The 24,179-nt window shown below is 42.7% G+C and overlaps 1 protein-coding gene across 3 annotated transcripts in view; it reads right to left on the reverse strand.

Annotated features, from left to right (window-relative positions):
• LOC143356044 (fibrillin-3) overlaps positions 1 to 18,372 on the reverse strand; it is a 32,836-nt gene extending 14,464 nt beyond the window's left edge. Inside the window, exons 1-8 of one of the 3 annotated variants that reach the window (XM_076791399.1) lie at positions 17,973 to 18,372; positions 14,527 to 14,673; positions 2,704 to 2,786; positions 1,616 to 1,723; positions 1,365 to 1,499; positions 953 to 1,055; positions 611 to 795; positions 38 to 286 (exon numbers count right to left, since the gene is read on the reverse strand). In XM_076791399.1, the coding sequence (XP_076647514.1) occupies positions 38 to 286; positions 611 to 795; positions 953 to 1,055; positions 1,365 to 1,499; positions 1,616 to 1,723; positions 2,704 to 2,786; positions 14,527 to 14,666 (1,003 nt within the window). In that variant the 5' untranslated portion in view covers positions 14,667 to 14,673; positions 17,973 to 18,372. Of the gene's footprint in view, positions 1 to 37; positions 287 to 610; positions 796 to 952; positions 1,056 to 1,364; positions 1,500 to 1,615; positions 1,724 to 2,703; positions 2,787 to 14,526; positions 14,938 to 17,972 lie in introns of all 3 variants that reach the window. The other 2 variants (XM_076791398.1, XM_076791397.1) reach the window with 2 other exon arrangements.
• Positions 18,373 to 24,179: the final 5,807 nt, after the last annotated feature.

Consider the following 24,179-nt stretch of genomic DNA (forward strand, 5'->3'; position numbering starts at 1 on the left):
CTGAATAGTTACGAGTTAACAATACTCGAGTCATTACCGATGCAGAATCTTCGATCCTGACTCTGAATGAACCCAGGGTTGCACATGCAGTAGTAGCCACCGTTCGTGTTTATGCATTTCCCGTCGGCACAGATCCCTTCTTCCTGGCATTCGTCTCTGTCCTTGCACGCGTTTGTTTCGGGATCTCTAGCTTGTCCATCAGGACACTCGCAGGTGAACGAACCAGGCGTGTTCACGCACTTTCCACCCTCGCATAATCCCGGTATTGCTTCGCACTCGTTGATGTCTGCACAGTTTGTTCAAAATAAATTCAATTTTAGACAATGCATTCTATTTTTTTTTTGTCCAATTATTTTGAATTCCGTCTACCTTTCTTTATTGGAAGAATGCAATTTTGTCAATTTTTTCTTTTTACACAGAATATTATTGAATCACATTAAATCTTTCTTAATAACAGCCAGAAAAAGACTGGTCTAACGAGCGAATGGATACTAAACGACCGTCTGAGACCGGTGGTTAGTAAATGAAGATATCGCGGAGCTTCCTTATAATCACGTCGTCGGTACTAAATAGCATAATTATAGGGGATGAATGCTATCCAACGACTCACCAACGCACTGGCCTTGATTGGTCTTCAAGTGACCCAGCTCGCAGTCCAGTCTGGCGGGACATCTTTCGCAAGGGTGGCCCCAACCTTTGCCAACAGTCGCGCAGCATAGTTGTCTCGTGCAGACGACACCCTGAAGATTCGCCAGACACTGTCCATTCTTCACTTTGGTGTAACACGGGCCGGTTCTGCGAAACAATTTAACAAACAGAAATTTTTTTTAAATGCCAACAAACAAAGACAATCTTCAAAACCATCTACTTTAATTTTCGATGTTCGCTCTAGATTAATTTTTAGAGTGATCGAAAGCTTATTCGACGGTCCAACATTTTTATTGTTAATTACCTGTAGTCTGTCTCGCACCGTCTTCCGGTGTAACCATAAATGCAAGCGCAGCGGTCGATCCCGATGCATCTTCCTTGGTTCAAGCAGGGCTCTCGACAGATCGCTGTTTCGTTGTTAAAATTGATAAAAACATAAGCAATGCAATTTTATTACACACTGTCAATCGGAAGCTTCGAATTGTTCCCTTTTAGAAAAATCGTCGATAGAGTTTCTTTCAAGCTGATATTTCTGAAGTTTTTAAAAGCAAAGTGCGAAACTTCAGTTGCAGAATGCAGTTTGTGTTTCATAGACTAAATTTGAAAATTCCTCTAATTTTGGGATTTTATTCAGCACCTTCCGTTTTGTCTGAGTAAATCGAAACGTCTAGAAAAGTTTGAACGTTAATGAACTTATGGATTTGTGTCGGACTCACGTTCGTTGCAGAACTCTCCCTGATACCCAGGACGACACTGACACCTTCCATCCACGCAATTGCCGTTTATACAATGCACTCTGCATCTGCCGGATTCACTCCTGTCTATCGCGTTGCCATTTTCGTGTGTGGGAACTGCAACATATTTTCGATGTTTTTCATGGTGGTGTTCGATGTCGTGATCGAAAGGATCGAATATTTTCATAAACTGGGATCATCAGGGTGAAGAAAAAATATGTGTGTTTGTTTACCTTTGGTTTGACTACTGGCGCATGATGAAGCCACGCTGCCACCCTCGCACAAGCAAATATTTGGCCTGATGCATCTGCCCGGCGGGCCGCATCGTCTTGTGCATACAGCTAGAAAGGTCAAATTAAATTCCACATTTTACGAAACGTATGCCACCGTTTAACCAATATTTTTCTTCGTGCAACACTAACTTCGACTATTCAGAAGATAATTCTAAAGAATCCGAAGGAAATTCGTTGGAGATCCGAAATTCAATATTTACTAGAAAATATTTGCTAGAAATTGAATATTGGAAATAAAATTGTATAAATGGGCCCAAGACAAAAAGCTACAACATTAGCTTTTTATTTCGTTTTACAACGAGAATTCATTAATATTTAATTTTGCTTCACGCTCATTCAGTAGCGCGATAATAATATTAATTGTCAACCAGGTGTTGTGATAAATCACGAAACAATATTTTACATCGTCGTAACTGAAATGAATAATACATGGAAAATATTTTCATGCAAGCTTCTATAAATTATTCATTGAAAACGACTTCCTTGCTGAAGCAGGAGCATCGTAAAAATTTATTTCTGTAAACATTTCTTTGCGCTTTGCAAATTCCCAAGTGTACGAAGACTTGAGCAGCGTGGTTGCAATAGATCGAGAGTATCTTGCGATAAATCGAGCACGGAATTAGCTCGACGAGTCAGGCCCTCGACATAACATGACAAGATGTTAAATATAACAGGTATCGAGCTCGAGTGTCACGTCGATATGCAACCGATACGCGCGAGACGATGCAATCAACAGGAAGAGCATGCAACAGTCCATTAGAGCAATTTCGCTCGAGGAGCGGATCGGTCATGTCGCATGAACGCCCTGTGTTCGTTCGTTGGTTAGCCGGTGAATTGCGCAATTATTATCGTCGTGTAAACGCGAGGTCGATCGCCGATCCTCTTTTCCCGATCGTCAACGCGAGAGACTCGAGGGCGAGCTCGAGGCGTTTATGAGATCATGCCCAATTGCAGAAGGGCCAAGCAACCACACGGGGAATCCTAATTGGGCTTTAATGATCCAGATAGGCGCAGCTCTTCGTACTTACGAATCACGCAGAGCCCGGTCTCCGGCTTCTTCGACCAGCCGGGGCAACAGTAATTCTTGTACCTTGACCTGCATACGTTCGGCCTGAAAAATTAGGAGAACATAATTGTACTTTCTACCTTTCCTTCAGTTCAATTTAATTTGAAAATTGTTATTAGACTTTGAGCTGAATTGTGTGAATTGTTTGCTTGTGCGTTTCCTAGCAAGGAATTTTATTAGTCAATTTTCCATTTTACTGCAATTTATATATTATATGATTTATACAATTTTTTAAAAACAATTCGACAATTTGTTTCTTTAAAACGCATTTGGGAAGTTCGAACTTCCTCATCGTTCGATGGTCCAGACTCCGTAAGTTTCATAATTGTTAGCGGAAGAAGATGACATCGAAATACGCTGGAGTGATCGATGGAGTCTCTAGGTGACCTTGAACCGTCCATTAACTTTGTTCTTGCATACTTCGTCGGGGGCTGTGCTATTTGATACTGTCGAGCGTGTTGCAATTTTAATCTATTTAGGTTACGTATGGCCTGCGACACGGGTCATTGGCCATCGACACAATGGTCAACTGATCAATTAAAAGGTGGGACTACATGTATCCCTTCCACATAGACACATATACTAAATAATGCTAAACCTGATATACACATATACGAACACCGGGGTGTTTTCTTGGTTCGCGATTTAAATAGCTATTGCAGCAAAAGAATATATTAAAAATCTTTAACTGGGAACCATAAGTTAAAGTTGTTGTTGAAAAATTTACTAAGAAGACTTTAACTGTAAAGCATGAATTAAAATTGCTACAGTTGTAGAAAACTCGAAGAAATTTTCAGCTGCAAACTATAAATTGACATCGTTATGTCAGATTGATGTGTTACTTTCTCCATTTAAGAAATAATCTCGAACGAACAGAGTAGACTAAAAATTGATTGAGAACTTCGGCGCCAGGAACGATAAGTTACGAGAAACAATTAAATAATCGTGTCGGTGAGAAATGTGTTAATGAACCGCTGTCAGAGTTTAGTTTCAGTCCGAATTATCTCATCTGACACATATCCTCTAATTAATTAACATTGACAGATAAGTCGTTTCTGAGGCGAGCCGTCATCGGCCCGGGAACCAGAGAGATGGTGCTCGCCTGGAAATCCGCGATCCCCGCTGATAGCAGGGCGCGTTTCAAACGAGGTCGCGGCGGCGCGTTATCAGAAGGCGGAAACGGGATTTTTTCGCGCGGTGTCATGCCACGCGCGCAGCTCGCAAGAAGAAAGAACGGGAAGAAGGGTATGGTGGTGCGCCACCTCCGAACAAGGCGGCCATTCACATTGAGCCACCCGTAATTAACGTCAGCTGCTATAGGCAGCCTCCCAAGTATTTCCACTTACGCGCCTCGGCGCCGCGAACGACGCCACGCCACCACATTTACGCACATTTGCTCCAACACTTGCCAAAGTGGGTGATACCACCCCCTGAAACTATCCCGAGGGGGTTGCAGCGACTTCCGATGCAATTGGCGAGCAGAACATAAATTACGAGGATGCACGAAGAAAGAGGAGAATGTAAGAGTCAAGAATCAAGTCTTTTTAGATTGAACTACTTACATACGAAACCTATGTACATAAGGAGAAACTCGGATACCATCAGTTCGGATAATCGAGGTTCTACTAAATCGTCGATTAAACGAGTAAACGTGATCCGAACTGTATCGTGTTTGGTCTCGTTTTAATCAGAAAAATGTCAGAAATATGTTGCTAATAGTTTCATAAAAATATAGTTAAAACAAACAATTATTGTAATTGCTTTTAATTGAACAGATTTCATTGAAGAACGTATTAAGAAGAAATTTAAGTAAAAATGTATACTTGTCATACGTATGATGTTTGTATACTTGTTAAAAATAGTGGAAAAGTATGATTGGAACATATTGATCAGGAATTTAGAAATAGTTAAATTAAAAATCTCCTGTAATGAGTAATAGCTTGTTCTAAGACCATGTTCGATCGAATGTGATGTAATGGTCGCAATTCCGTTATTGCAAACAATTTTTGCACCCAGTCCCAGGCGCCAGGTATTTGTTGCAGTTGCATAAATCGTATATCACCGGATTCGCAGCGTTATCAGACGGGTAACTTGCCAAGGAACGTAACAGAACGATAACGAACGCAGTTTGTAAGGGGATATCAAAACACACACGATTATCGTGTCGTTCAGCAGCTATGTTTAACCCCTTTCATGTTGATGAAACCGGAACAAATGTACACCGCGGCTACACTCCGTTTCTCTCTTCGTTCCCCTAATTGCGATTCACGCGTCGGAATTAACGAGAAGCGTCTCGTATAAATTCGATAAAATATTACACCGCGGAGAACTTTAATCGCTCCTCGTATCCAATTAACGGAGATCGACAAATAAATATGATAATCCAGCGGCAAGTAAATTGTGAAAGCAGTGGAACGACAAAATTATTCGCGTGAATTATGATACGAAACGGAACGGTAAGGTGTCGTGACGAACGACCCGAACCCGACAGGGATTGATTTTTATCATCGCGGCTAATTGGAAAATTGTGGGCTTAACCGCCGTTCGAAAGATCAACAAGGGTTATTATCGCGGGGAATTACGCGAGGGACGTGAAACTCGCTGCTCTGAGAATTCTCGGCAGGCAATATGTATGCAGATCAGCGGCCATTCTGGCGATTGGTTCATTACCAAATTGGAAATCGGTTTATTATCCCGGCGAGCTGACGCGTTCCACGATCCTCGGGGTGTAATTTTCACACCCGCGGTAATGATACCCTTTCTTAACGAGCTGCCAGCTGATATCAATGATACCAGCCTGGCGTCTCAATCTGAAATCTTCCCGTGATCTCGGAATGTATGCTGCTCGCGTGAAATGTATCCTTTAAATAATTAGCGTGCTCCAATTTGTGTACAGGCCTGTACGATCCGATGCACTGTCGAATTATTATATTTCTGGAACCAGCGTGTTTCATTCTCAACAAACTATTTCGTGTTTGAAATGGTGCTTTGTCCGTACGTTAAATGAATCATCACGTGAGATTTTATTAAGGAGAAGGAGCGGGGCAATTAAATTTTTCCAAGGGAGCCACGTTGCGGCGACCCGGCGCGTTCCTTCGTCCGTAATTCGCAAACTGTTTCGCGGTATTTGCGCTGTCGTCGCGGGCGCGCGCAATAATCGAATAAACGGGCTGCACAAACCCCGATGCGTGTCTAAGCAGCCTTAGCTCTGCGGGTGTGGGTTTAAAAGTTCAATTGGAAAGTGCACTTAATGGATCTGAAACGGCTGCTCGAATGGCTCTCGTGATGGCGGATTACGGTCCATTAAAATTAAACCGATCAAAAGGCGACTGCGATGCGCTTAAAGGTTGAGCAAACAGGCCTCTCCCTCCTTCTCGGTTGCGTCGGCCAGACGACGATGAAAACAAGAAACGAGAAAACAAGGAAAGAGGAAGGGAAAAAGAACGAACAGCCGCCGTCGCGCGAGGAGACGCGGAATTAGGTAGAACAAACACGGAGCATTATTTACGGTTGCTTAAAACACCATCGGGAGAGATTAAGGGAGGCTATTGAGGCCAGCCAGTGTTACGAAACCGGCGGCATTATGTCAACGATTATGATGGAAATTTATTGTGCCGCTTATTATATCCCCCTGCCACTGATAATTAGGAGATCAACGGCTACGGTTCGGCTAGGAATCGGTTGACACCAGTTGCGAACGTAATTGCGGCAATTGCTCATTGTTCACCTAGTACACTGTTCGTGGCAGACCTAGGCTAATTCGCCGCGTAATGCGAATTGCCGGGGAATCATCGAATCAATGAGACGAAAGTCTGAAACCGGGACAACGGTTTTGTAAACAGGAAACAGAAGGTCCAGTCTTTAACCCCTTTTGCCCTTTTCCATTAAAGTTCCTAACGTCAAATGATCAGTGATGGACCAGACGAGGTCTGTTCATTTTATAGTTGAAGTTTTCAATTAGCAAAATTAAGAGGCTCTTGTTCGTCTTCTACCCTCGTGCAATTTTAGAAAATTGTTAACGTGTATCGGTACTTATTGTAACCCTCAATTCGACAATTATTGAAATTACAGAAATGCGATCATGGAAGATGATCCTGTAAATTTCTTTATTCACCACTTCGATTATAATAAATCTAAATAAATTCAGTCTCGCCATTTTTATAATGCAACGCATACCAATCATTCTTAAAATTAATACTCGGTAAGGTCAGTATTAAATAGGAACTATAAATTTCTCGTGCAATCAGTGGCAGACGTTTACTCACGATCTTAGAAGAATAAAGAACTAATTCAATATTCTAAATAATGAATGAATGAGCAATTTTCGACTCGGCAGCTCGCCGCAAACAATAAACAATTGAAAGAGAGAGGGAGAGTCATCAATGGATTCTATGTTCGTTCGAGCCTCAATTTTTTTTTCTCCCGCAGTCGGCGTAAGGTTGAATAACTCCTGAACGTCCAGTGACATCATTTTTATCGGGCCCCGGCGCTTTATCTGGCCGAATTGAGATTTCGCCGAAACCGAGTTAGCGTCTGACCCCATTCCGCGAATCGATCCTAATTGGCGAACAATCCGCGTTGCGCGATTCCAGCTGAAACGTGTGCCAGTATGCAATAAAGATGCCACTTTTCCTCCCTCCAGTTCCTCTTTCACTTCCTCCCGCGTGGGTTACGTAAACCCCCACTTAGTTTAAACTAATCTAAGTGGCGGACTAACCGTGAATAATTATGTAAGTGGTGATCCCGCATTAGGCGTGAAATAGGTCCTATCCTATTTTCTAGCTTGCCCCGCAAGGGTGGTTCTCCGACGGCCGTTCTTCAACGTTCGCTCAGAGCTTGTTCCCCATATCCTACGGCTCCCCATGACGCACAAATAATTAATTCCTCGAGAATTTTTATAAAATGCTGCCAGAAATCTGACTTCGTGATAGCGAAGAATAATTCCTCCCTTCGTTTTTAATTGTACCTTCTTCTTGATTTGAATTTCCATATTGTTTAGCAATTATTGGTAGCATTGCTATATATTTGACCGTTTTAATATACAGATCAAATTGTCAAAACCACTCGCACAAGTTGACGATTTTATATTACAGCAATAAATTTTTAAATGAAAACCGATTAAATCCTACGCATCTTCGAGGGGGTACCTTGATTTCTACTTCGTTCGTGAATGATTCAAAGACCATTTTACGATGTCGTTTAGGCGTGATTTCAGACAAGAAGCGAAGCTGTTAGTATTAATATTCCGTCACGAGCGTAGCGGAAGTGAAGTTGAAGTAATGGAGCAGTCAGTGGTGAAGGTTAGATCCACCGGTGGGCAGAGAGATGATAAGAAAGTGAGCCACTTGTTAAATTGCTTTCGCGTTGCTCATCTTTCCGGTTAGTTTTGTCATTAGTCTAGTTTTTTTCTGCCTAGTCACTTTATCACTGACAGAAATTATCATGCTTATTAGTAACACTCGTGACTGGAAGCTATTCTTTCTGATAATCGTTCTTAAATACGCTGCGACTGTTTCCACGTCCTGTTGCATGCTTCGAATATGCCTCAGACATTTTACTTTGAAAAGCATGTTTAACAATTCTATCTTGATACGTTAATTTTGTTCGCGATGCAGTTGCGTGAACCGAACTTCGTTGGGATCGGTACCATTTGAAAGAGCTCAAGAAGAAAGAATGATCAAGAAACCCTCGGATCAATTCCCTCTGATCAATTTTAAGTTAAAATTTTTAACTCTAAAGATTTTATTAGAATGACTGAATTATTTTGAGGTTCGGCTACAGGGGCCCGGTCTTCGAGGATTCGCGATAAGGTAGAGTGACTACATTACCGTCAAAAAATGGTTTTACGTGCCTCAAGTTTTCGTCCTTATATAAGAATATTTTGTCGTTGGTAAAGGGCACATTCGAAAGAGGAAGGTTCAATCTAGTGCGCGTTGCTCAGAAACTGCCGCGATTATGCAGATATTTGGTAATATAAGCGTTAGAAGTAGGCCAAAAATTGACGATGTGGATGCCTTGGAATCCAAGCATTTTTATGCCATTGGATGAGTTTTCTGGATGAAATCGAGAGCAGCGCGCGCTAGAAAATATCTCCAGCTACAAATTGAGCTATATTTTGTCTTGATTCATAATATCATTAATGAATCATAATATCATATGAATTCATAATATCGATAATGCGAAGCAAAAAATGTGACAAGTTTAGTCACAGACTTAAGACCCGTCGCATCAAGACCAAGACGGATCTTAAGTCCGTGTCTGAAGGCTGTGATTGGAAATTATTAATTAAAAAGTCACGTGACTATCCCGGGCCCTTAAGAAATCGCAATAGCAATGGCGAGCGGACGCGAAACGGCGAGTCCGTTCACATAGACGGCCCATTAACTCCGGCTGCGTCCGAATCTATTAAACGCAGATTAAACGCCCCGGGAGACAGGCTATAAACAGTTTGCCGAACCGCGTCGCGCGCGCCTAACTCGTCCAGCTTTATTAATTCAGACCAGAACATTTGTTATCGTCGCGTTCGAGCGTGTACCGCCGATAAATGACAAAGTTCATCGATTGTAGGGCACGCGTTATCTATCCGGGGGCCGATTACACGCCTCCTAGTCGGCCGTCGAACGTCCGGCACCGATTTTCTACGATCGTGGACGTTCACGACAAACTTAAACTCCCCTATAACACGCTGAACCATGTTGAGATGCACGCATTCATTCCCGAGTTCATACATGCTGCAATGAACTGCTTTCAGAGTCGATAGCTCACAATAAACTGCGAAGAATCGGCAAGATAAAAGCAAATTAAAATTGATGCAGGTTTCACGAAATCGGTTCGTGCGTTGCAGCACGTTTCAGCGTGTATAGGAAGCTTTAGAACAAAGAATTTCGATCGTGAGACCGATCGAACCTGACTCGAATGCCGATGCGTTCGCCAACCGCGCGCGGTACAACCGTAATCGATGTGAAGGCGTTAATGGCGCATCGCCGGTTCAATGGTACCGTGCCAAACGGGCCTCTAATTGGCCGTGACAAGACACGAGCTAATGCGCCTTTATTAATGAAAAAGTTGCTGCGAACGCCGACACGTCCTGACGATTTGCTCGATTTTCGATGGCCTTCCTCCTCGCTCAGGGTCGATTATCTCGCGGTGATGACTCGTTGACGCCAGTTTCACGGACGATCGTCTTTACTTCATTGACATGACGGGCGGAGTCTACTAGGCTGGCCTGTCCTTCTGGAAGAATTGCACCGATGTCTCTAGATGGACTATCCTCCTTCACGTAGGTACGCATTCGTTCGACACACGTATCCAGATGTCTACACAGGGTGTGCCAAAAATGTTGTACTTCCTTGAAAGGAATGATTTCTAAGGTCATTTGAAGTAACTTTTTCCTTTGCGGAAATCTTTTCCGCTGCTTCGTTGAGGAGTTATTAACGAAAAACGCGGACCAATCACAGCGCGGCTACAGCGGACCGATTCCGGCTCGGCCAATGCCAACGCCACGCTCAGCGGGACCTGTCGCCGAGCCGCGCTCTGATTGGCCCGTGTTTTTCGTCAATAACTCCTGAACGAAGCCGCGGAGAACATTTTCGCAAAGGAAAAAGTTATTTCAAATCACCTCTTCTACATATTTATTGTATGTAGACTGCGGAGCTTTGTGAAAAATGAACATTGTTTGCGTCCATTGTAAGAAACAGGGGCCAAGTAAAAAGTTCTTTTCTTCTTTACTAATTTTACAAGGTTGAGTCCGTTGGTGTTTCTAAGTTTTCTTCAACTCCTCATTAGTTTAAATTGTGTTGTTGTACTTTTTATCTCCGGGCTTCCTATTCCTAAAAGGAAAAATGAATCTATTTCCCGAAACGATTCCTTTGTAGGCACCTACAAATCACGTGTTCGTTCGTTCGCGGTGCTTGATTTTCACTTTTCTTCAAAGGGAAGCTGCTCGTTTTTAAGGATCCTTTTTTTCGGTTCGTTTGGGAGAAAAAGGAAGCTCGCGAAAGACGAACGGAATGTCGGCGTAAATGGAAGCCAGCCGGTGGCGCTTTATTATACAAAGCCACCAACTGACAGTATTAGCCACTCTCGCGGAAAAGTATTCGACATTACTGAGGGTATCGTATAACTGGGACCAGAGGAACTAGTTTGTTACGGTAAAAGATTCTTGGCAGCTCATTGCACGCGATAGTGGGACCGCGCGCGAGCGCGGATCTCTCTCTCTCTCTCTCTCTCTCTCTCTCTTTCTCTCTCTCCCGGTTTCGCAGCCGCCGGTGAATCTCGATACGGGAAATAAGTAAAATCGGAATACGACGATCTCGTGATTTCACTTAATACGGAGTATTAGGCGAGGCGATAACGTCAATCCAGTCGGTGATTTCGCCGAGTACGCTCGGAGGTTGTTGGCATTTAAACAGAGACAAATGTAATTTCGAGTTCGAATTTCCCGCCTGTTCCGCCGTACAGTTGGTCAACGTTTCATTCAGATTTTCTTCTCCAGAGTTCTTCCTAGTCATTAACCCTTCGGGGACGATGATGAAGCCGTTTCTATGATCGACGTTGTAGGATATTACTTGTAGTTAGACTGCGGATTTTACACGTGACAAAAATTTTATTTTATGACAAAAATGTATAGATCAATAAATGAAGACGAGTACTTTCGAGCCATTTAGAAATCCTGTTGCAATATTTTTTAGCCCATGGAAGCCATTAAGGAAATAAATGAATCTCTGGCAAATAATGCGAAATAAAAATTGTTTGCATTCATCAAAATGAAGCCAAACAGATATTCCTTTCTTCCTTTAATAGTTTTGATAAGCTGCAACTAATGCATTGATGTTTGCTGTCTACCACTTGAAATCTTACTCATTTTTATCATGAATTCATAAACTTCGCAGTCCACTGATAATAATCTCTTGATGATTTAAACTATTTGATATTTTCCCCAGCTATCTTCAAATTCTATTTTCAATTATTTTTAGCATACTTCTCAAATGTATTTTCCCCGTGAAATGGAATCGAGTATTGAAGAGCTATGCATACAAGAACTAAATGAAGAGAAAAGTGTTGTATTTCGCAAAAATTTGATATTTTGTGAGAATTCCTTTAAAAATTAATTGCAGTTTCAGAAAGGAGAAATTGCTTGGGCGACTGTCGGCAAAAAGGCGTCCGCGAAGAGCCAACATACAACTACAATAAATTATTGTAAAATTGCCATAAAAAATCCCCGAAAATTCTACTGGAAAAATGGAAGTGAAGAAAACGAAGAAGGACGTCACGATAAAAGAAGAAGAAGAAGATAAAGAATATCGTGCCGGGAACGGACCGAACCGTCGAAAAATCGTCGATCTCGGGTCGCGGGAAAAAGTTTCGCGAGATCGCAGATTGCCATAATCCGAGGAGAGTCGTGCCGTCGCGTCGCGTCGAAAAGCCACGATAACACCTAATTGGGTTATCTCGCGTGTTACGTTACGCCGTCGCGTTTCTATTGCCGCTATTCATTTTCTCCTTGGTTTCTCGTGCGGCCAAAAGGCGCGAGGTTTCGTGCTTCACCGCTATTTCCAGAAACAATTTCGAGAACGAACGCGGATCCAAATGGATGATGAACTATTATTATCCGTTGATTCGGTCCAATTGACCGTGGCAGGCGGTTTCAAGGCGGAAACGTTTTCCGCGATCGCCTGGGAACGTTGAAAACGTTTCGTCATCGCGATTTACCCGGCCCCCGTGACCTTCGAGGAAGCCTCGCCTAATCTTCGCGCATTCCGCCGCGTGTAATTAGCCACGATCCGCGAGAGATAATCCGGAAGAAAAGCCCGCTCGATCAACGGCCACCGGTCCCTTTCGCCTCGAATTAACCCTAAAACCATCGGAACAGCCGTAAATTACACGCTGGAATGATTTATGTACAGAATTATGATACGATATAATCCGCGTCAGCCATGCGGTCGCTTATTATACAGGAACTCGATGGCTGCGGGATCCTTTTCTCGATCGTGATCTAGCTTATCGAGATCTTAAACGTACTTCAGCGTGGTCGCGGATTATTGAGAATTGTTTGTTGTTTTCTGGAAGAGTTACTTCGGCTCTTTGCGTGGTTGTTCGTGTACTCCGCGGCGCTAATTGTTGCGTGCTTGTTCAACAACGATTTGCGAAAAGTTGTTGCGTTTTTGCTTTATTTTTACACGATCTTGATACACGAGGATGTAATAATGGCAGACGTCATTAATACTGTAACTCTTCGACTGTTGTGTGGGACACATGGACGACACCATTTTGGATGAGGTTTGAAACTGAATTTTTATTGCTATACGATTGAGTAAAACGAATTATTACAGGATAATAAAAGCGTTAAAGTACAAAACAAAAATGGTTGGAAAAGGTAGGACATTTTCCACAGCCGTTTCTGAAGATCGTATGAAAATTAAACAAATTACTTTGATTTTAATGAGTCGTATAGTCAAATTTTCTATCAAACCCGTAACCTGATTTTTAAACAAGATTTTAGTCAAAATTTAAGAGAATTCGGTGAACGATCTGAACGGATGAATCGGAAGAATAAATTACGATGTTCGAGGCAATCGGCAGTCCTGTGGCCGATAATCGTGCTAATAGAATGTTGAGGTCCTCGCGTGTGAACGGACAGTGCGGATCTTTAACGATGGTTAAAGTAATTAAGTGGCAGGGGATCGATCGAGCAGATTCACGATCGGATTCTCACGCGCAGCAAGTGGCAGCCGTTTGACAAGTCCCCAACTCCCAGACGTGGGAATGCCAGTGATAAAGCTGTTTTCAGCTCGTTTCTATTTTTACTTGGCCGAGGAGGGCAGGGGTGTAGTGAAATCGCTTCAACAAGGAACTTTCTGCTCTAGTTTCTTTCTTTTTTTCACACGAATGACGTAATAGTGTACGCCCTGGTCCGGCGTAATGTTTATCACGTGTCCAACGTTTCGCTCTATTCGCTCCGGGTACACGCCATGGAACTGCGTTCCATGGGTTCCACCATAAACCTCCGGTTCAATCCTCGACTGTTCGGAACTCGCTCGCGATCTCTTTCTGATCGAGGAGAAAAGTTCTTGCAGAGGAACTACAAAAGTCGAAAATCTACTACAATGTAGAATATATATATATATATATTGAAATGGACACACAACAATGAATGCGAACAATCTTCTAAAATATTCTGTATAATTACTAATCGCCATAGTTATTAGTCTGCGGATTTACGAGAAAAATCGAGTAGCTAAAATGCGAAACGTCTAGAGAATTTAAAAATACTTGCATTGAATTCTAAAAAATTCTTCAGGCGAGGAATAAACCTCTAGCTCTAGGCACTTGATACAAACAATTTGTATTCACCGTAAAAAGTCAAACAATTATATCGTCGTACTTTCACATAGGTTTCGTTGGAAAAAGACAAATTCCCCTATCTCTGTCGCGTCTGGAAGATCAGGTGTTCCCGTCAGCAGTTCACCCTAAGCTGCCAAGCATCTTACAGTCATCTTATCAGCTTTTTATTGAAGCTCTGTGACCCACATATGGTGGCCGTTGACGGATCATCTCCAGGAACCTTTACCCAGCCCGTAGATTCCCGACGAGCCGAATAAAAACGCGATCATCCCGATTACCAACAAACGCCGAGCAAGAAAAACGTTGTCGGCTCGCAGCCTTAGTGATCACAGCTCGGAAATTACTGTCCCGATCGTTCGGTTATCGCGATCTAAGGGCGAGCACCGATCGCCCGTCAGCGTTTTCATGGGACGGCCGATAACTCGATCTTGGATCTACTCACCCGAGAGGTGGTACCGATTGCAGCGTGTTATCCAGATCCTGGCCGGGGCTGGTGGTGTACCGTTGTCCCGTGGTCAAAGCTCCTCGGAGAACGGCCAGCAGCAGCCACAAACAGCAGAACAACAGGCCCCCGTTCGGCATTTTTTTTCTTTTTCAACCGGTAAACGATTTTTCCTTAGGATCGGATCGAACGACAAACCTGTTCGCCCAAGCTAGCGGAATCACGGAGCCCCGATATTCGTTAGTTCGTCGCGCGATCGATCACGGCTCGTTTCACGCGCATGATCCCCGATCGATCTCGGAACGCGAGCTTTCTTCAAGCCTCGAGATTCAACAACGCTGCTCCGCGATCGCCACCACGATCGCAGGCTCGATCATGGTCCTCGCTCGGTAATTTCGCGCTCGCGGAATCCTGGAACGAGTAACAACCCCTCTCTTAACCCGTTGCACTATGGCGCCGACTCGTGACAAAGATTTCGAACAGCGTCCACCGAATATATTATTAATTTCGTATCAAGAAGAAATTCGAATCACTCTAAAATATATCGTAGTGCAAGGGGTTATAAAATATTTTTATAATTTCGGTAATCGTAAAAGAAATTATCTGGTAGTTCTACTGTTGAACAATGCTGCTTCTATGACTCGGGGGTGGCTTTGACAAATCTTTTAGGGGGTTGAAGAGCAGAATGTGGAGACTCTTGGCGATGGAGGTGTACCGGAAGTGTGACACTGCGTGCGGAATTTTACTTTGTAGATTTAGCGACTAGAGGTTTCGAAGAATCAAATATATTTTAATTGTGGATTTCGTGGAAACATCAATAGCCCGTAAAGAAATGATAAAAAGTCAGTATAGACAGGGTGTCATTTAAAAATAACACAGTGGTTCCAAATGTTTGTTAATCATTGTATATTGAAAAAAATGTAGATTGCACACAGCGGGCCCTTTCTTTGCCAATAAGTCATTTCTGCGCAAAATAGGCTGTCGAAACAAGAAATATTATATCATCGATTGCGTCACCGCTACATTATATCTAGGCAGTTTCATTCTTACATATGTTTTTTTGCGATACGGTAAAAATGTCATAATTAACACAGTAATGTTATAAATAGACGTTCATCGATGACCTTTACTTAACAATCACGTTTGAAAAATGACGGTGAACAAAGTAGCTGATGCTGATAACGAGTTGATGACTCGGGTTCAAAGAGCTAGAAGGCTAATAACAACAATGCATCATCAGCAACTATGTTGATTTCCTAATGGACGGTGATAGTGAGAATAAAATTGTTGCTGGAGGTTTTCTTAATGGTCTTTCGTAACGTGGAAATTTTAATAGACTACTATGAACGTAAGATGCTTTTCCTCGTATCGATTTCGCAATACGCGAATTTCGCATAGGTGGCACGAAATTATTGTTTCGATCTCCGTCGAGAGCGGTTGGCAGCTCGTTGCGAATACAGCGTTTCATCTTTGATCATTCGTTTCGCAAGAGAACCGAGAATTTCGCCACGTAAACCGAGCGGAGTGACAACAGGCGATAATTTGTCGCGATTCCGCGCTGACTATGACGCCTTTCCGGAAGCACCAAATTAGTACGATGAGATAGATGGAACTATCTTCTGATATAAATATCCACAATAGCTGTTTCTCTCGGCACGACGAAAACCAACGAGGAATCGCGAGGAAGCCTGCCTTCCAGTTTGATCAACATTTTAGAAACGTATGCTGTGCCCGTCTTTGACATGACTCGAACGAAATCTTAAACACCGAAAAAATTATCGTTTCATCGCCTCTCGTAGCTCTCCCGGTAATATCTACCATCAACGCATCCGTAAAAATCACTTTTTAGCCGCTTCTAATAATCTACAGCTTCTTCTCTATTCTTTTACAAAAACACAACCATAATTATTCGATTTCTCTGCTTTCTACTCTTTCATCTGCTACGTGTCACGTCCGATCGCCAAGAATTCTAATTACTGGACTGCGGACTTTTATGCAAAATGCAAATTGTACCACTTGGAAGAAACAAGAACTGTTTCATTGGTTTTCTAATGGTTTCTATATTATAGTCACACTTTTATAGTTCACCTACTCAAATCCGTGGTCTATTAATTACGTCTTCCAGAAACGTCTACAATAACACTCCGTAAGCGACAAGCCTCTGAAATTCTCGCAAAGATAAAGAATACCGATCAAAGGAGCCGCGTGTTTTTAAAACAATATTTCCCGCGTTGGCGAGGCAGTGTAATTTTTAAAGACACCGAGTCGCTTAAAAACGTACACCTCAAGTATCTTTGCTAATTCATTAACAGCAATGAACGTAAAACAATCTAATCGCGGGGAACTTATCTTCAGTCCCTGACACATTTGTCGAACTTTAGCAGTTATCGTGCTGAATAATTCTAATCGAAGCGGAGGGATTCCTCTCGATGGAAATTTCTCATTGAAAACGCCAAAACGCGCGAGGACTCCGCCGGGAAAAAAGGACTCGCGCGACGATTTCGCCAGAGATACGGTCAACCACTCGCGCCGCTTTCCCTCGTTATCATAACGTAAAAGCGGACTGAGCAGAGGCTATCATTATACTTCCATAAAGCTTGGTATGCTCGTGCAAAACTCGCGCAAAAAGAGATCGGACTTGTTCGCACGTTCTATCACGAGCGGAGCGGATTGATGCGTGCGTCGAGGACGAGGAATATATCGCAGCGACAAACGCGATTCTAAAACGTTTATTACGCTCGCGGCTAATCGCCGCGGGCCAGCGAATCATTCGCTACGGTCGTTTCGACTTTTCCGCGCTGCACGTTCATTGTAATAGCCATTATACTTCTTTGAGCTATACAACTACAGTTAATCACTGGAATTTTCATCTGATTCGATCCTGCGCCATTGCAAATTTTTGTGTTCACTCTTCGAGCACGCGGCTAATCCTTATGCAAAATAAAAACTTTTTTGCAAGCAACAGACGCGAAATATTTGTTGAACAATAACCCCTGGCCCTTTGTCTTACGATTGTATAATGTTTTTGGAATTAGCCACGTCCTCATTTTGCGAGAAATATGAGAATCCTGTACCGAGGATCATAGTAAATAATTAATCTACTAATAATAAAAATTTTGCGTGAATGATATAGGTCACAAATTGGGTTCAGCGTTTAACTTTTCCAGTCATTTGAAAAATTCTTTTCTACGGGATCAAGCTTTTACAAGTATATTGTAAAACATGTACAGTTTCGTGCCACGTTAAGCTCTTCGAGAACCACATAAGATACGGAAACCTCGAGCAACAACTCGCTCGACACTACATTTTAAACATTCTTTTTTATAGGATGCAACGTTTACCAGTGTTCTTTAAAACATGCACGGTATCGGACCACTCTGAGCTCTTCGAGATCCAAATAAAAAACTCGACACCTCCATCGCCGTAGCCCTAACCGGATATCATACCTGTCAACGAAACCATCAACATAACTCCACCACGAGCTACCAATAATCCACAGTATCACCAGTAGCACTTAAAATCCCGATCCACCCACGTGTACCCTTTTGCTCGATCACCTCGATCACGAGTTCCCGGCCAACGGGACCGTGGCGCACCCTTGGAAGAAGGGTTCGCCCGAACAGCCCACCCAAGTGATGGAAAAAAGCAGAAAGAAATTAATAATCGACGATGAAAAAGAAGACGGTCGCGCGGGGTGATTAGCCGGAGCGGTTAACGAGTTTCTCGGGACACTTGACGCGGTGTTTTCGGTGGGACACGCTGTTGCGATGAGAAGCGGAGGAGCAACGAGGGAACGAGCCCCGAAAAGATGCGCCGACGGGACTCGACGCGAGACTGGAGCGGCAAATTGTGGACGAGCGGTTCCGAGAGAGGGCTCATCTGGAGAGAAGAGGCTCTCTTGCTCTCTTCCCTCGTCTTCTCGCGTCTCTCCTTCCCCCCACGCGCCCTTTCCCTCCTTTCCCTGCCCGTTTTCTCGCCGGCAGCATCCAGCTGACGACCGAGAACACGAAGAGCAGCCACAAACAGTCCCCAACCCTTCTTTTTCTTCCTCGCTGTCAACGAGATCAGCCTCGTAACGCCTAGCCAGCACGAGACCGCTACGCAGAAATCGCCGATCGGCGATCTACACTGAAAACGCATCATCTTTTTTATTAATAATCACTGGTCAACGGATTTTACAACGACCAAAAATCAGCAAACTCAACACGGAACAGAAGAAATAGAAAAATGTCGCTGTTACGCTATTTAGAATCTATCGAAACTGTTAAGAGAACAACTGAATTTCTATGTAACTCCATTACGTTGCAATTAATGCGGACCAGTTTTATTTTTCCAGACCTCTTCAAGTACCTGAATGTACATTGGGTACCTTGGGCAAGTTGATTAGCAACATCGTTTTTACTGGAGTCTTTATTGCCGAACTATATGGAACTTTTTCTTCATCAAGGAATCAGCCAGGAACTTTTTCACTGACCTAACACGTGTAGCGGATTTTTACGCGAAATAAAAATCGCCAGAGTTAATCGCAGGACACGGACGCTACTAATAGATGTTTATTCCTTGCTTCGAGTTGCATCAAAGTGTTTGAATGAAGAGCGCTTTCGCAAGCGGAGCTTTATCAGACGAGGCTGAAACTTCGATTGGGAAACGCGAACGGCATTGGCCTCTGTGTTCTGGACCAATAATCGCGTTAAGAAGCCGTCGCTTCCGCTTGGTGCGATTAAAAACGTCTATTGTCAGCTGATGACTCTGCCGCGGAACTGCGATATCGTTCTTGCGACGCCTTGAAATAATAAATCAATCTCGGCTGTGAGTGTGTATCGAATACTGCACTTTCCGTCTTTGTGGTCTAATCTTCTCTTGGAATGAGTCTGAGGAACCTTCGACTAGCTTTAAAAAGCGAGCAAGAACATAGAAAACACAAGATTTAGGTAAATCTTTGAGATTCAAAGTTTCGGCGTTCCGTCAAACGAAAATTCTTTTTATTGTCCGAGTGTTTTTTAATTGTCCGTATTGTAGTTTAGGAGAGAAAAATTCTTACACAAGAGTCCTCAACTAGTGAACGGTCACCGTCAATGAATCGGCAAGTTTCTTGGTCCTTTTTGTAATTGTTACGTTATCTTGTAATCCTCAACGAATCGCCCTGTTGGTGGTCAGGGAAGTCTCATATGCGGGTTGCGACCATCACAATGGGGCATAAAAATGTCTATTCTTAATGTGTTTATTACAACACCGTCCACTCGACGTTGAACGTGAGATTTTCTTCCAGCTTCGAATTCTTAAAAGTCTTAGACTGTTACACAGAATTTTCGAATAGAAAAATTAATTAAAGTGGCCAAACCGAGTCGACCTTCAAAAAATGATTTGACCATGAACGATGGTCATGCAATCTGTAACAATTTTTAAAAATTGGACCAAATATTTCCAAAGACATAAAACATTCCTATTGCTCATTTGTTCTATTCAGTTTTATTCTTTTCCTTTATGCCCTGTGACCATTCTTATCCAAAGGGAACTTTTTCTAAATACTTGACTTCTTACATATATCCAAAAAGGACCAAAAAATATGTACAGGTTCGTTGCTTTAAAAAAAATGTATGGCCATCATTGCCATATTAGGGAAACTCAATTAACTAAGGAAAAATAATTGAAAAAGGTAAGAATGATTCAATTTATTCGCACAAACTAGACGCCATTTCAAGTATATTCGATTGGAAATTTTTCCAGACGATCATCGTCTTACAAATAATTAAACCGGAAAGGCAAGATGCATGATACGGTGGCCATTTTTGACCCCGTTTAAGGGAACCTTCCCGAGATAATGTACGCGTTACAAACAGCTCAGGAAAGCGAAAACATTCGATTATCGCGAGCGTAAAGTAGCAAGCGTGAAGCGCGAATTCGCACGGTGGACGCGCGACGAAACGTCGAAAGATGGTACGGAGCTAACGGGGACGCATAAATCGTGTCGGGGCCTTTGATCCTTTGTTCTGGTGGCCCGTGAAACCGTCGAGGAACGGCTCGTAAAGCGCGATTTTCCGATTCGCGACGACGATGAAAATCGCGGGCTCGACTGTAATACACGCGTGCTCCGCATGGGAAATCGGTAAATGATTAACGGCGGCCATGCTACTCGGTTTTTTTTTTTTTTGCTGACCGGGGCCCGTTTACTGGCACTAAAACGGGAAACGATCGATGGAACGACCGCGAGCAAGTTTTACCGTGGCGGGTTCCATTTATTGCGGAAGCGTTAAACTAACGTCCTCTCGCCGCTGCATTTTTGATCCTCGGTAGCGTTTCTGCGGCCCGCGTTTATGGCTGCCTCCCCCCTAAACCCGGAGTTCATTGATAAAGTGACGCGGCGAGAAATTGCCTGGAGAACATTGTTCTTCGTTCCCTTCTTTTCAGGAATCCCGGTTGCCCGTTTAACAGATTTATGGGCAGCGTGTCTTTGAGATCTCCGTCGTCTTCAAGCTTCTGCCTCACCGGCTCGCGTCGGTAGCCGCGTGCTTGATTTCTGTCGCGGATGTCTGGCCGCAAACGAGCCATGCGAAACAGAGTTCCGCGGATTATTTCGCGATGCCAGACTGCTTTGAGGAAGAGAAGCTGGACCCGCAACAGTTGCGGACACTACGAACATTCCACGCAATATCATTCTGTTACAGTGAAGAAGTTTAGAACCGTGCGAGAGGCGTTTGCTAAATGATAATGGGCGGTTGTTCTTTACTTTGCTAAATTGATGGTATCGAAATTGAAATTGGAGCTCTTCAGGTGGTGCACAAGCAGTGCGAACGTAGAGAATGGTACCAACTGCATGGGTCTTCAGCAAAAGCTGTAAGAAGCTGTCGAGAAAGAAAGAATTCTTTGAACGAAATTGACATCCAATTGATACAATCAATCAGAACCAACATTTTGGGAAAATAAATAGGTAAATTCGTTCATTTTCTCTTTTACAATAAAAGAGTGAGAGCAGATAGAATTACAGAAAAATTGTTCAGCTTAAAAGAACGAAAGATTTGTCCATTGGTATCCAATTGAAACAATGGCCAAAACAACCTATTGGAAAACTGAAGACTTGAATTCGTGTATTTCTTCTTTTGCACTAGAAGGCGAGATAAGACTGCAGAACAATTGTTTACGCCGCACAGTGGGCTATTTGCCCCGAAAATGCGGTCAAAGCTATTTCGATATTCGCTCAGTATTTAAACTGCTATAACTTTGCTAAAATTCATCCAAATTTGATAAAAAAAAAACAACCATTTTAAAGCTTGAGATAGAACACAATGACACTGGAACGAACACCGGGACTCACCCGCAACTATAACGAAATCACTAACAAAGTCTTAGAATCATAAATAAAATTACCGAATCGTTGGTTATCATCAAATATTAATAACTACAAAAATGTATATAGTACACAAGTAAAATTTTCTTAAAAGTATACCATACACTCAGCTAAAAAAAACTTGTATAAAACAAAAATTTAATCAATTTATGTAAACATGTTAACAATTACTAATAGGTGAATTCGTTGAGAAAGGAGAACGTGTTATCAGAATTTTAAACTTCCGACAAATCACAGTGCTTTATACATGAATGAGAAAACAAATATTGATAAATTGTTCCTCAGACATTCTTTACAATTCATCTAGAATTTTTAACATTGACTTTTCACCACATTTTCGGGTCAAATACCCCGCTGTGCGTCGTTTAAAAATGCTAAACCCGACAGAATAGGAAAATGTATGCGTAAATCCATGTATTTCTTCCGACGTTCGCTATCAGGAAAATCGCTGAATAATGTAATTGCCCAAAACAAGCAAGAACGACGCACGGAACGAATATTGTATCGTTTTTAGATTCTTCGAGCGTGCACGAGCGAATTACCGTCTCGTTTCTCGTGCATCCTCGAAATAATCAACGTCCGCGGAAGATCGACGATCAAAACGTAGAGAAATCTCAATCAATTCCAGTTCTCCCCGGATAAATCCTAATCTTATCCGACACTTGCTTGCCGGTACAAGCTCGTGCCCGTTCGAGTGTATCGTTAGACACGTTTCCGCGCGTGTACGTACACGAGGAGGCTCGACGGTAGCAGATATTTACTAGGTAAATTGCCATCGGTAGTCCGTAAAGGCCGGCATGCCACCCTGATCGTAATTCGTCCCGTGAAGGACGAGACCGGCTAACAAACACGATCGACAGTGATTACCAGTCGGCTGCCAACGAAGTGAACGAGAAGAGCGAACGAAGAGCGGCTGCAATCAACGCACGCACACCGGGATGCGCTGTGCCACCTTCGTACCCGCATGCTCGAAAAAAAGAATAAAAGAAGAAACGAAACTACTCGATGAGATTCCTCGGGACCGTGCTCTTGTAACATTTCAACCAGAACAGAATCGTAATTATCCTAATGTTCTGTTATTATACTGTTAACATTATTGTGCCGCGTTACGATCCGCCATTACGACTGATCCGGTTGCACACAGTTTTTCTGTTTCTGGGTCCGCTCGGCTGGATCGTTCGGTGGATCTTTGTGCAAAATTCAAATTCTTTGCGTTAGTCACTAGAATACAGATTTGTTAGATTAGGAAAGTTTTAAATTTGTTTAGTCGCCCAACTGTTTTTTCGTGTATTCATTTTTGTCACGAATGCATTAAACAAGTAGACTGGGAGGTTTCTATGCAGGATACAAATTGTGGTGAGCAATTGTACGAAACGGGAGTTAAATAAAAATCCGTTTCTTCTTCTGTCGTGTTTGTTAAGTTGAAGAAAATGTAAATCCTTCTGAAGTTTATGCTGTTTTATATTTCGAGTAAACATTTTACTCGTAAATGCATGAAATCAGTAGTCTAGTAATTCGTTTCTTCTTCTGTCGATTATGATTAGACTGCGGATTCTATGCATTTATGACAAAAATGTGTAATTCAAAATAGTAAAAAGATCAAAGGAGTTCAACGATGTCGATATACAATTTTTAACATACAAAAATTATCAATGAGTAAAGTAATTTGTTACTTTTCACCTATAGGTTGTAATTGATGTATAAAAATTTTATTTTGCATAAAGATCCGCAGTCTAATTATGATAAATCGAAGAAAATATAGCACAATCCTTAAGTTCTTTTGAAGTTACAGTTTCATATTTCGCGTCCTCGTTCTTTCCATAAACGCATAAAATCCGCAGTCTAGTAATCCGTTTCTTCTTCCATTGATTTTCATAAATAGAGCCAGTCCAACAACAACGTACTAACTCATTTGGCAACGAATGCACATCCAAAGGAACAGCGACCGAGGAGATAATGCTGAGCGCAATCCCGAAAGATAAATGAAGGGGTCGTTCGTTTATCCCCGACCGTTGCCTAACAGATTGAAGTTTCCGATTTAATTAGAAATCGTGCGGCAGCGGGACGCTGGATTATTAAATGGCACATCAGCTTCGTCAGGGGTAAAATATCACGGCGTTCGGTGGCTCCTGAGCAGAGTACCTGTTCTTGCGCTTAACCTAGACCTCTTCCCCGGCATCCTCCGTAGTTTAGTAATAATCTCGCCAGAGGACGAGGACTGGTCCCGGATGAAAAATGAACGGAACGGATCGGCGTGCTTTTCTTTTCGCGTCGGGAAGGCATCGTTAAAAGGTGTCCCGTCGTCGTC

The sequence above is a fragment of the Halictus rubicundus genome, chromosome 8, assembly GCF_050948215.1.
Source record: "Halictus rubicundus isolate RS-2024b chromosome 8, iyHalRubi1_principal, whole genome shotgun sequence".
Classification (NCBI taxonomy): domain Eukaryota; kingdom Metazoa; phylum Arthropoda; class Insecta; order Hymenoptera; family Halictidae; genus Halictus; species Halictus rubicundus.